Source organism: Manacus vitellinus, unplaced genomic scaffold (assembly GCF_001715985.3).
Source record: "Manacus vitellinus isolate BGI_N305 unplaced genomic scaffold, ASM171598v3 scaffold_4_pilon, whole genome shotgun sequence".
NCBI lineage: Eukaryota > Metazoa > Chordata > Aves > Passeriformes > Pipridae > Manacus > Manacus vitellinus.
Genome location: NW_021940604.1, coordinates 22,250,970 through 22,265,220, shown reverse-complemented (window position 1 = coordinate 22,265,220; position 14,251 = coordinate 22,250,970). Strand labels below are relative to the sequence as shown.

The window sequence follows — 14,251 nt, the reverse complement described above, 5'->3', positions numbered from 1 at the left end:
GCTTAGAATGTAGAATTAATGATGTTTGAGAAAAGAGATATAAGAAACCTACACATCATCTCGGAAAAACACTGTACATATGTTGAAGTGAATACTTGTGAAACATGTTGAAATGGCCTTATGTGCACTTCTGTTTATTTTCTAATGTGTAATAGCAGGGGCTACCTTATTGTATTTGAAACATTTTCAGTTTTTGAGGGGAATTTTAATTCACTATACTGTCTTCTGATTTGGTGATATGTGATGTTTCATCCTGACTTAGTTCATTAATCCACTGAAATATTTTTTCTTTTTATTTAAAAGTCTTTTTGTGTTAATTTTTCTTCAGGTGTAGCTACTTCTCTTGCAGTCTTTAGTTCTTTGAAATTCCCATTTCAACCTATTTCCTAAATCCTGAATCATTTGAAGATAGAACACTTGAGTAGGGCTGAAGAGGATGTTTCTCATTATCTCTAAAATTTTTAACTTCACCTATGCCTCTAACTTTAGTTTTTTATTTTAACCACTAGAAAATGGGTGCCAATTTGCCAATTTTCCTTTGATATAGCTGATAATTATTGTGGTTCTGCAAATGGCACAGTGGAAGCTGGTGTCTACTCTTGAGTCTCTCTGTGTAGATGAACGACTCTGTGATAACATCCAGAATTGCAGCTACTTCCCATTTTATAATTTTTCAGGCTGGACTAGCCTTCAGTCTATTGTAATCGTAACACTATAAACCCCATGGGGGCTTTGAAGCTCCCTATTCATATTTTTTTAAGACCAAAAAAAAAAAAAGCTTGCATTTATTTAATTTCCTTCAAGCAATGCAGGTTTTAAAAATAAAACAATTACAAATTCCTTACCTCTTTTAGCTAACAAGACATTGTGCTATTTCTGGTCTGATGTGCTGATTTATGTAATAAAGGATGTCAGTAAAATCTATACTTCCCAAAATGTACATCACTTGAGAATAGCAGCAATTTCTCTCACAGTATGATTACAGTTATCACATCGAGTCTTTTTCTGTTATTGTAATAAGGGAAATGGAGATGTAGGATCCTGACTTTACATGATATCCTTGGCCATGTTACATGTTTTTTTTCTTTATTAATATTAGGGTCTCGCAGATTTAAAGTACTTCAGGTTAAGTTACTTTACATCAACTGATCTATATTATAAGCCTATTTGTAAATGCAAATTGAAAGTAATTTGAATCTATTCAGCCCGTTTTCACTGATGGCTGAGATAACTTAATTCTCTTCAAAACAGAAATCACAGAAGCACAGATTTGTTGAGGTTGGAAGGGACAGGAGGTCCCTAAAATAATTTGAAGATGTATACTGCAGATCAACTGTGCATGGTACCTTACTGATATCTGGTAACTTGCTTGTGTACATTTAGGTCTTGTTTGTTTCAAAATATTGAATAATTTAAAGCAATTAATTAAAATACTTATGCCAGTAGTTTGCCTTTGGTTTTTGCTTTTTAAGCTGGTTTCAATAGCAAACTCCTGCACTAGGTCTTAATTATCTTGGTTTCCACTTATAATTCTCTTATTTAGAAATGTAAATATTCATTCCTTCAACATCCAAAGTGATGTTGTGTGTTTCTGAGGCTCTTGTTTCTACAATATAGAATCTGAATGGAGCAGAAAGCAAAGCTGCAGTAAGTTGTTTAGAAATGTATTGCTCATTTGACTTCTGTACGTTCTTTCATGCAGTTGGTTTTACACTGGTAGTTGCTGCTTGTTAAAATGTAGTAAATATTCCTGAAATAGACCAGTGAGACTTTTTAAGCTAAATGGAAGCCAACTACTAAGAAAAACCCTTTGCCTCAGAAAATTAAAGTATTAGATCACAACTAACATTTACTTCTCTTTTCCGTCACACAGATGTGTTGGAGGGTGAACAAATTGAGTGCAAGATAACTACATATACATATATTTGAAACTCTCTGACTTTTCCTTTTAGGCTGAATGACTAAGATGAGTGATAAACAACTTTTTAAAAAACTTTGCTCCACTTCATTGCCAAGAAAAAAAGCCATGACAGTATTTACCTTTGGCAATGTCTTCCAGCAAATATTTGAAGATGGGGGAATTGTCCCAAAAGGTTGTGCTTGTAAATAAGTGATCTGGACTAACAGCATTTCAGATGAATAAACTGGATTGAATTTGGCAGAGGACTGACTTAAATCTGAAACTTGAGAGACTTTACCTCTTTTCCTGATTTCATCTAAATGATTGTTTTGAAAAAGACATAGGAAGTTGACTGTAGAGGGCTATCTGTTTCTTCAGGAAGGCCTGCTTCTATCTCATGACATACTAGATGATACCAATTGATAAGCAAGTCTGTTTTCAAAGGAGGTTGGGAGTTCACACATGCATCCACTGTGAACTTTTAAAAATCCCTCTTGTTCACCAGAGAGGTACGCCATGATCGGTGACTTTTATAGCACAACTCAGAACCTCATTTTTTAGTGTCAGTTTCTTTCATTTGATGAATTTTTTTGTGATAGTTCTTTTATTTCTTTGATTTATTTTTCTATCTACTGCTTTTTACAGGTTTGTTCAGCTGGGACAGGGGCAGCATAAACAAGACAAGGGCAGCCAGCCATTTTCCTCAAAACACCACGTGGATAGGGTTATAAATTTGTAAGTGTTATTCTTCTTTATCCCTTTAGCCTGATTTTGCTTTTGTAACTAGGCCTGAAAAAACGTCAGGTAAATTTGATGCTAAATTGTTTGAGTCACACTTCCGTTTTTTTACTGCGTAAAGAGATTTAATGCGTAGCATGAAGAACTGGGTTTTTGGTTTGTTTGGTTTGGGGTTTTGGAGGGTTGTTTTTTGTTTGTGTTCTTTTGGGGGGTGTTGCTTTTTGTTTGTTTTTTAGTTTTTGTAGTATAAGGGATTTTGTGTTCAAAAGTCTTAACAATGCTGAGTTAACACAAAGTGCTGAAGCTACTAAGTTTAAAAGGCAATTTCTTCTTACTGTGATTACTTTTGAAAGAGACAGTTTGAAAGACTGGTTGCATATTCGTCATTAAAAAAATTCAAAGTTGCATTTGAATCTTCTTAGTGTTAGTAGAAAAAAAGGGTCGTGATATTATCCAAATGTTATACTATTATTGAAGCAAGTCTTAGAGTTTAGATGATCAAGTCCTAACTTCCCAGTTGACATCTTCCTGTACTGTAGGCAGCTTAAAGTTTCACCAAGGCAAGGCAGATTTTTATTTATTTTTGTCTCTGGGGTACCTGATCTTTTATCCAACAGCATGGCCACTTCATAGAACTCCAGTCCATTGAAGTGAGGGAAGCTTGGACACAGCATTTGTCCAAGCGGGGATAGAGACTGTGAGTGTCTCAGTTGGGCTGAGTAGAATAACATGAAACAGATGTAATGCTGTGTATGGGACAATATTGTCTAATATCAGTGATTTAGTGTTATCTGTATTTAAAGTGATGATACCACATTTGTAGGTAAGTGAGCCTGTAGTTTTATAATAAAATATATCTCATGGGTATTAAGGTAGTAAATTAGATGGGCAAAGTGTAAAATTGTTTTTCATAAGAGGGAGCAAGCCTGAATGTTTTAAAAGGGAAATGCTTATTAAGAAAATATTTTATAAGAATATTTTTTTATGATGGCAATTTCTTTTTTTGTAATTGCAAAATCTCCTGGCATGTTAGACAGTGTAAGAGGTAATAATTCCCTTCCTAACCCTTCAAAAGTAGGGTAAATTTTCCCTCCATGCTTTGCTGCTGCAAAATAAACACATTAAATAGAATCTATACACAGAACTCTGGAGGCTTTTGGTAGTCAGATGTTAAGTTTTTTCTTTTCCCAAGTGTATTTTCCCTGTATTTCTGAATAGTAAAAGTGTAAAAGTCATAGAGCGCACAAATCTGTGCTTTCTGTCACTCCTCCTCTTGTAGTCATGTAGATCATCTTTCTCTGCCAGTTCTACCAAATATACTCCTCTGTGCGGATCTGGGAGGAAATAGGGTATCTTAGAGTTGATAATTTCTTTTTTCTAAAAGTGTATTTTTATACAACTTGAAAATTTCCTTTGGGTTTTGTTCTGTAGCTTTTTAAAGATGTTTAAATACTGTTTGGATGGTAACAGATTATTCTTTCAATAAAAGTCATAAATGTAGGCATTCTTTAAAGGCATGTTGTTAAATTCTGAAACAAGGAAGCTTTCTCTTACAGAGGTGGAATTGCTCCTCTGAATCAGAAATTTCCTTGGAGAATGCTAACTTTTTAGAGATAAAATAGAATGAACTAAGATTAGGGAGAGAGGGAGGGTTTTCAGTAACAGCAGCTGAGACACATTCTGCACTTGTTTTGCAAGGAGCTCTTGAAGAAATTGAAAAATTATGGTAACTTGTATTAATTTGATGCTAAGTGCATTTTAAATAGAAAAAAATATGGCAAATTTAATTTTCCAGTGGTTCCTTCTAGATGCAAATGCAATTAAACCCCCATTCTTTTCATAGTAAAATGAAGTACTCAATCCAAAACTTTGGTTTCTCATCAGACGTGAGATATAATTTAGACTTAGATTAGTTGCTGACATTTCCACACTTCACAAGAAAAATCTTTTCGAATAACCCCACACCTCACAACCTTAAAACACTTGGCCATTTTTATCAAATACATTAAGCCAATACAAAAAGAAATACTTCTTATTTTTATAGTGTCACTTCAGTGATATCTATGAGCTCATATATGCATTGTAGAAAGGCTGAAGAGAAAGTTCTGGTCTAAATTTAGAAACTGTAAGTAGAGATTAGAAATAAAAAGTGGATACTTGAACAGGGACTGCAGTGATGCAGTGAAATAATACTGAAGTTGAGTGGAGAATGTGGAAGGATATTGAAATCCTTCTTTTTGTTCTTAGAAATTCTATGAAGGAATGAAGGATAGAATTTTACTTAGAGCTAAATAGAACTAAGCAGAGCTGGACGACTATTAGCACAATCTATTGTATTGTATGTGAAGAGATACTTGGAGTACTATAGTATAATTACTGTGGGCTGACACAATGCACCTGTTTCTAATTCCCTAGTATTCATTGTGGTGTGATATAAATATACTGTTGTAAAAACATACTGTCAGAACCTTTTCAAATGTACTTCATGCATTTGTCTGGGAGTACAAGAAATTTTATTACCTGCTGAAGAGGGAATTGAGTGTTTGGATTCACTGCAGCACTAAAGAAGAGTGTGGACACGTCTGAATGTCCTTATAATAGAAGAGTAGGTGGTGCATATGTCAGAGTCCAAGCTGTCTTCAGTGCCTGAACTAAGTGTAGCCTGTACAAGTTAAATGCTCTACTGGGGCATTTTAGTCTATAATACCACTATAAAATATAAAAGTTAAAATAAAGCGTCAGAGTCCAAGAAGTGTTTGGACAATGTTCTCAGGCACATTGTGTGACTCTTGGGGAGTCCTGCGCAGGGCCAGGAGTTGGACTCAGTGATCCTGATGGGTCCCTTCCAATTCAGCAGATTCTGTGATTCTATAATCACCAGCTTAGTGGGCTGGTGTTCTTTCTTTTGCCTTTGAAGTCTCATTTGGATCCTAATGTCAGCAGCATTGGAATCATATCCTCTGAAAATATGACCATAACAAATTCCTTTGAAATATGGAGGAAATTTAGTTGTTCCTACATAGGATATTATGGTTTTGTTGAATTTGGGATTTTGTAGTATTGACAGTCTCTAGCAAAAAACCAGAAAGTACTGAAAGGTATGCCACCTTATCCCATCTGCTTTTAGACATTCTAGAGAAAATTCTCTGACCCTTCTTTAGCCTGTCGCTCTGTCTTCTCTGTGATGTGATAAATTTCTATTCATCAGTATAAGGTAACTGTCTTCCTCAATTAGTCTATTTGAAAAAGTAAGTCTAAACTTTTCCTTAAAGAAACACAATATTCCTCTTTCTTTTTTTTTTTTTTTTTTACTTATGAGTTCTTTTGATACTTGTTTTTCCTGTCCTATCTTTAGGTTCCCTTGTGTGTTCGATCTTTAAATTTTGAATTAGCTTGTGGTCAGTGTAAATCATTCTTACTTAAAAGATTTATCTTTCCTTGGATATCATCTTTCTGTATCAGATGTTCTTTCCTTTTCTCATATTCCTTCTGTCTGCTCTGTAGAGAAGCTGCTTCTAATTTGGATTGTAAAATGCTTATTTAACTGCATACCTGTATAAGGAGACTCTGTCTTTTCTCTAACCCTTGAAATTGTACATACCTTTAGAATTTCAGTTAATTGTTGTGGGACCTGGATGTAGTCCAGTTTTTGCTCCTGCTTGGTTCTGCAAGATACAAGTTGCAGTATTATTGGGCGTAGAAGTTTTCTGTTTTTCAGCCCTCTCCATTCACAAAGAATGTGACTGAAACTCTGTTGTGTGGAGGTGTTGGTGTCTAAGGAAGGATAATTCTGTTGAAGGCTCTTTGAAGGCTTGTTGAAGGAGCACAGCAAGCAATTTAAAGGGATACCATTTATGGTAAAAAAAATAATAATTAAAAAAAAAACCAAAAACAAACAAACCAAAAAAGCAGCCCCTCTGGATTTGCCAGAGTTTTGTAAGTCAAATATCATGACATCGTAGAATGCTTTGGGTTGGAAGGGACCTTGAAGGCCATCTAGTTCCAAGAGCCCCTGCCATGGGCCGGGTCATCTTCCACTGGACCAGGTTGCTCAAAGCCCCATCCAACCTGGCCTTGAACACTTCCCAGGACAGGGCATCCGCATTTTCTCTGGGCAACCTGTTTCAATTCCTCACTGCACTCACGGTAAAGAATTTCTTCCTAATGTCTAATCTAAACCCACCTTCTTTCAGTTTAAAGCCATTACCCCTTGTAGTCTCACTATATGCCCTTGTAAAAAGTCCCTCTCCAGCTTTCTTGCAGCACCCTTTAGTTACTGGAAGGCTGTTGTAAGGTCTCCTCAGAACCTTCTCCAGGCTGAAGAACCCCAACTCTCTAAGCCTGTCTTCGTAGGAGAGGTGCTCCAGCCCTCTGTTCATCTTCATGGATATTTGCTTAAGATTCCAACAAGGCGAAAGAGTGCATTTTGTTTCCTTCTTTAGATATACTTTAGAGACTTGAGGAGAACTAATCAATGTTGAAATAAATGGTGGCTTTCTGGCGACCTCTATTTTTCTGAGAGCTACACACATCACCATGCACTTTTTCTTCAGAGTATGGATCATCATCAATGTAATTGAAGATTTTAACTGTGTCGTCTTCTACTTTAGAGTCAGTGGGTACTCTTGGTGAAAACATAACACTGTGAAGCAAGCATGCTTACAAGTGGGATGAAAATAATTGAAAGTTGCATGTCCTTCATGACATAGCATTTATGTTCCTATCTGTGTAATTTTCACTGGGAGGCCATAAAGCTATAGGTCTCTAGGGAAATCTGATAGCCAAGTCATAAATAATGTGCTCTCCTTCATGACTATTGTAAGATATTGAACTTATTAAGTAGAATAGATTTTTACATGAATAGTGTTAGAGAAATTACTTTTAATTAAATGACTGGATAATACAAGCACTCTGCAAATAGCTACAGCTTAATACAGGGTTATTAATCAAAATTGTCATGCATGAACATGCGGTTCTTTCAATATATTTTTATCATGTTGAAGCAAGTAGGTGGAAAATTGAGATTTAGTTGCTAAATGCTTCCATTGTGCCTAAGGAAAGGACTTTTGATTCATTAGTGCTTCAGAAATGTCATGTCTTTAGAAACCAGTCAATAAATAGAGAAGGCATCAAATGAGTGTTATGGCTCTGTTTTGTTCTTTTATTTAATTGTCCACCTTCTAGTGGACTAGACAGACCAGCTACATTTGAGTAAGTGCCATCTTTTGGTGTTAGATAGTGACACTGGTAAGTTAGTACAGTGTGCTAGTGTCAGATACCATTGCTACAGTCTCAGCTTGGATGCTTTACACTAGTTAAATAAGTACCTGGGGAAACTATGGATGCTTTGAAAAGCAATCTACTTTTAAAGCATCTATATATAAAGTTAGATAGACTACTGTTTTTTACCAGTTTTGAAAACACCTACCTTAAGTAAACTAGAAGAAATGATAATGAGAAGAAACTAGCACATTGTTGAGAAAAAAAATTTGAGTTTTAAGTATGCAGCCAAACTCTATGGGTGAGTAGTGATTGTCTCAAGTTCAATAGTATTCTTGTGTAAGTAATTCTATCATTGCAGTCAAAATATAATCAAATGAATTTATAGCTATGCAAAGCTGAAATATGAAATTGAAGACTATTATTTTAATCTGGAAACCATTTTGATATGCCATATTCCAGTTGTAGTGGAATACTAGGCATACTGTACTGCATGGCACACTAGAGTCATTTTTTTAGACTAATGAACTATCCTGATGAAACATCCAAAATACAACATATTTTAATAAAATAAAAGGCTGGAGGAAAAAAAGGGAACAAGATTTTTTGACAGTTTTAATGGAGATCCAGATTTAGAAACAGTGTAAAATATTAGTTTGTGCTCATAATGCAACTAGAAGTTGGCATTATTATGGCATTTCATTTCTAGAAGGGCTTTGCCATTGCTGAAGTGTTACAGGTCTTCCTTGTTTCTTCCCTTTAAAAGATTCTACACACAAAAATAACTTCATGTCTCTTGAAGAGCACCCAGATAGAGAGTCATGACTGTGGCTTCTGTGGAATATGACAATGATGCTAATATCCAAATCTCTGTTGCAATTGGGCTGGTCAGTGTTTGCTTTTGGAAATAGTGAGATTTGACAGTAAGTTGCCACTGCACTCTTTACCTGAGAAGTTTTGAGCCCAAAAATATGTGCATACACTAATACAATATTTAACAATAGCATTCTGACTTTTTTTCAGCCACTGGCACTGTCTACTACTCCAATATGCTCTTATGTAGAGTACTTAGAAAATTTCTCTTCAGTAGCCAAAATAATAGATGACAAACGAGAAGCTAGTTAAAAAATCTCAGGTATTAAACACAGTTTTGGTAGAGCTTGGAGCTGTACATTAATGGCAAGGTTACAAGGTTGGTCAGAAAATAACTGGTGTATGAGTAGAGATAAATACACTTGGTTGTCTGATAGTGATGTAGAGGAGGCAAGCAGAGAATGACTGATCACTGTTTCTCCCAGGGTAGGAATTATGAGCAACCCAAGTCTGTGATGACAATGAAATGAGTGTCACATCAGACACAATTAAGGCATGGAATTTATTCCCACAGGATTCTATTGATTGCTAAAATCCAGGAAGATATACTAGAGAAGGGATTGGTTAGTACCTGTTCTGTCTTAACAGACTGTCCTCAAACCTTTCTGCTAATTACTCCATGAGACAACTACTGGGCCCAATGGAATTTTGGGTCCACCTATGAGGAATGATCGAATGTAGGAAAATGTTCAGTGTCTGTGGTTGTCGGAAAGTGAGTTCACAATTTCCAGAATTGAAATCTTTGTGTTGTACTGAATACCAGGGCAGCTTTGTTTATATAATTTATAAAGTAGAAGTATTTTAATAGCTATCTAGAAAGTAGATATAGCTATGCAGAAACTAGCTTCTCCAGCTGAAATGTGAACTAAAAATGTATGAAACTGATGATTTAGAGAACTCTTTAAAACCTGTATGTAATTTTTCTTTGTAAATTGAGAAGTCAATAATTTCTCCTGTTTAGTGTTTTCTACATGCACTGCATGTGCTGTTGTAGATAATCATAGTTCTGTCAGGTTTTTTTTTCTTGGAGTTAGTTTCAAACTTTGATTTCCTTTAAAGCAAATAGTATTGACAGAAGGAAAAGTTAATGTACAGGTTACCTTCAGATAGCAACATATCAGTTGAATGTTGAATCATTCAGTTGAATGATATATTGAAACGTATCAGTTGAATATCATTGAATGTCTTGTCATGTAATCCAAACTGATATGCTATCACACAGGTAAAACATCTGTACTGTTCAACTTTGGGAGTATTTTATAAATAAATTACTAAAATATTGCTGGAAATGTACAGACTGTACTTATGAATGCAGCTTTCACAATTCCTGAACTGCTTTAAAATAAAGTTACTTACTGTACAGGTACTTCCAGTGTTTATTCATTTATTATATATGGAGTATAAATAGTTCTATTGCTACCTTCAGTTGGTTGTGGAGTTCATTGTGGAGAACACATTGCTGCTGAAGAGTTTGGCTTAGAGCTGTAGAATATTAGAAACAGGAAAGCATTCTAAAGGTCATCTTTCCCCCCTGCTCAGAGGGGGACTAAATTAGATGAGGTTACTCGGGCCTACATACATTTGACTGTTGAATATCCTTAGGGAGGGAAATTCCACAGCCTTTCTGAGCAACAACAGTGATTGACAACCTTCATGGTAGAAAAAAGTTCCCTTTTATCTGATCAGAACAACCCATGATGCAGTTTGCATTTCCTTTTTGGAATTGGTCTTTTCATCACACACTCCAAAAAGAGTCTGGCACCGCACAGACGCCTTCCCACTGGGTAGCTACAGATGGCAATAAGACCCCTTTAGCTTCTTTTCTCCTGGCTGAACAACCCCAGTACTTCCAGTATCTCTTCATATACCATGTGCTCCAGCTCTCCAGTCATCTTGGTGACCTCTGCTGGACTCATCCAAATATTTTGTTGTCTGTGTTGGAGAGCCTTGAAGTGGGCCCATTACTCTCAATATGGTCTCTTGAGCCCTGAATAGAGAGAAACAACTACTCTCCTTGACCTGCTGGCTATGCAGTTTTCAAGAACTAACAGTTGAAAAACCAGCTTCTACCTCATGAGTGACTCTGACAACAGTGTTTAGAAAAGATCTGACAAACTCAAGTTCTTGTAAACTTTCAAACTTTGTGTGTTTCTCATGAGAGGTTTAAATATTAGCATTCAAATATGGCATTTATTGTGTGAAGATGATTTAAAAATATTTTCTTAAAGTATCTGAGTGCTGTTGCTGATAATAAATTGTCAGCAATATTATTACCCTAATAATTATATGGAAATTTCTTACCTGATAAATCCTTTCTCCGTTTTGGTTCAGAGCATAATCACTTACTTGTTGTAATTGCTACTAAGTGGATAGCTCAATAAAATCTTTCTATTATCTGCCATAATGCATGGCACAGATCTGTTTCAGCTGGGGTACTTACTGACCATGGGAGATCTGAGAAAGGATGAAGAAATGAGGGCAGGGTGGAGGGAAGTGAGAAAGTATTCCGTAATGCGATTAATGACAACTTACCTAATTACCCTACTTGGGAAACTGGGTGTTATCAGGTCTGCAATAGTGATAAAAATCTAGGTAAATGAATTATCTAGTGGGAAGTTGCCCTTTCATTGACTCTTTCATGTATATTTCAAGGCAAAGAAATACTCTTCTCTCTCCGTGGAAAATTTTTACCTAAAGGTCTAAATATTCTGCATGTTTGTCTTTTTCCAGAACACCAATCTCCTCCTTTTCTCAAGACAATATTTATGAAGTCCAACCTCCAAGAACTGATAGGAAATCAATAGAGATTTTTCATGCACACATTCAGGCTGGAAGAGGAAACATGCAACCCCTGGGAAAAGATGACTTCCTCATGTACAGAGAGTACATTCGAAACAGATACATGTAAATCTAAGCTGGATTCTCCCGCCAAGTCTACTGTACTGATAGGTCATAAAAATAATTTTAGAAAGGAAATCAAGTTTTGTTCTTTTGCAGTAATGAATTTATTATCTAACTTTTCTATTTATTATTCTTTACTGTTATCCATTTATTGCATTGTGCTTTAGGGAAAAAAGTGATTTAATATGTGCCATTAGTTGAAAGAGAAAGTGCTTCTTAAGAGATTAAGTGAATAATCAGAGCACTTACAGTCACTGAAGAGTATGTAGCGATTTATGGCAAAGAGAATATTACATCTTTAGTTTTTTATTTTAATTTCTTACGTTGTTATGTTTGCTAATACAACAGAAGTGATTTGTACACAAGAATCAGAAGAGAATAATTTCCTTCCTCTTTGTTCCATGGCAATAAACAATCTTCTTTACAGCAGAGTATTTTCTGATATTTCTTCAGATTTTTAGTAGTTAGTGGTGGAATGACTGCTTGTAATTTGCTGCCGTCTTGAGCAAAAGTGAAAAATATTTGGCTGATGTCAAAACCAAAATTTGCATCAAGACTAATCAACTTTGTAACCCTAATATGGGTCAAAAATAAACTCTCTGTAGTTCTAGTAGCTACAGAATCTGTGCCACATGCAGGGTGAAGATGGTTTGTGACTAATTATCATAGGCTTCTGGTAGGAGTCTGAGGTGAGCCATATACTGACTGCATCTCCAAATGAAGGAATGCTCTCCACTTTACTGGGTTTGGACTCTCAGAGGATGCAAAACCATCCTGTCATTTTTCTGTATGACAAAAATGATCATTTTTGCAGCATGCTCTTTCCATCCCTGTATTTGTGCTCCTGTGAGATGCCTTCAGGTTCAAGCCTACAGCCTCCCAGGAAATAGACTCATTTGGGCTTGTAAGTAAAACATTTCTCAAACTAAAAAAAAAGAGAGGGGGGGAGCCTACTATTTGCAATTGCAAGCTAAAATTCCCAACACTTTCTAGCCCCTTGCCTTGAAGAATACTGACAGTATCAGCAGCATCCTTGACAAACCATGTTATTCCAGAAGCTTGTACAGACCATATTTCAGAATTTTCTGGAGTAGCGAAATAACTGTTTTAGGGATGTAACCAACTGCATGTAGCAGATGTAGCGAACATGTTTGTGTTCATAGTAAATTGTTTTTCAGGCAGTTGTTGTAGATTCTTGGCTGTGTGCTGCAAATATGATCTGAATATGTTTGAATATTTTATGCAGTAAGTTGCAACTCTGTTAGTAATTCAATGTAAGAAAAGATGCAGTGGATAAAGGGAAAAAAGGTTTCTTGTGATAGAAGTTTGTGTGTTTCAGGGAATGACTTGTGTGCAGTCAGTGAGAGAACATGGTATACCTTGAGCTACCAAAGCGTTTTAGTGTACATTCTCTTTTGTTAATCGATTAATATTATTTTGAGACAAATTGTTGTATTTTTGAGATATAAGAACAAATTGTCACCTTAGATAATACTTGATTGCACCTGTCAATGGTTTTTCTTCTCTGAAAAAAACTCTGTACTGAATTATTTTGTCCAGTATAAAAATAATTTGAAGGAATAAATGCTTGCTTTGAAAAAATGTAGAGCTGGAGTCCATGTCTCAATGAGACAAATGCACACTTTTCTTACTGCTCTTAAACTACTGCAAAGAATGTTTTCTAGACTCTCACAGTCCTTACTGTCGTTGTTCATAGCTACTGGTAGTTCATAGAAGTTATCCTTGAAAGCACACCACTTAACCACAGATAACGCAAAAGATGATAGTCTGTTTTTCAACAACCGGTGATGTTGTTGCCAAATGTAGGAATTGGAATAATTTTGCAGCTCTAAGGGAAAATATGTTCAGCCCTCAGCAATTCAAGCATTCCTCAGGAGAAGAGGATTAAAGGAGCTTGTTTTACAGTTCTGAGAGATGAATGACATCTCAGTCCATTATCTGTAATACAATGCCAAGCTTTTCAGTGTCTCACTAAATGTGTGCTGTGACAGTCCTGTTGTGGCATCGCTTGGAATTTTTTAGTATGTACAACTGCTGCTTGTTTCTCATAGCTGCTTATAGGCATTTAAGCCTTGAGCTTTACTTTCTATGATAAGATGCTTGGGTATTAATATTCAGGTGATGACTGAATATTCAGTATGATCTACTGTCACTGTACTCATAGCAGCTGTTAAGAAAACTTCAGGGTACCAATGTCAACTTTTAGTAGGTTTGTTAAAAAAAAAAAAGGCAATGCAGAAACTTAGACTCACAGCTTAACCCTGGCTAAACTCATCGGTCTGAGTCAATCTGCTGCTTAATGCATGTAAATGATTATTTTAAAAAGAAAATACACTCAATCGCTCATCTAACAAGTTCATTTGGATGAAGGATTCCAGAGATGCTGCCTCTGCATCTATCTACTTTATCCTGTTCTTGTGATAATAAGGTTCAGTTCTCAAGAGTGTTAGAAGTTCAGAAGTTTCAGAAGCTGAGGAAAAAGTGTGTAAAATAAGTATAAACACAAAAAGAGTGGGCTATGTTGGGTCTGAAGAGTAACATGGTGCTCTTTTTCACTCTTAAGTTCTGTTGATCACCTTTAACCTTAAACTATGTGGA

General features: G+C 35.8%; 1 protein-coding gene across 2 annotated transcripts in view; it reads left to right on the top strand.

Annotated features, from left to right (window-relative positions):
- FIG4 (FIG4 phosphoinositide 5-phosphatase) overlaps positions 1–13,235 on the top strand; it is a 60,082-nt gene extending 46,847 nt beyond the window's left edge. For both annotated transcript variants that reach the window (XM_008927852.3, XM_018078264.2), the window contains exons 22-23: positions 2,546–2,635; positions 11,462–13,235. In XM_008927852.3, coding sequence (XP_008926100.2) covers positions 2,546–2,635; positions 11,462–11,639 — 268 coding nt within the window. In that variant the 3' untranslated portion in view covers positions 11,640–13,235. The remainder of the gene's footprint in view (positions 1–2,545; positions 2,636–11,461) is intronic.
- The last annotated feature ends 1,016 nt before the right edge of the window (positions 13,236–14,251 follow it).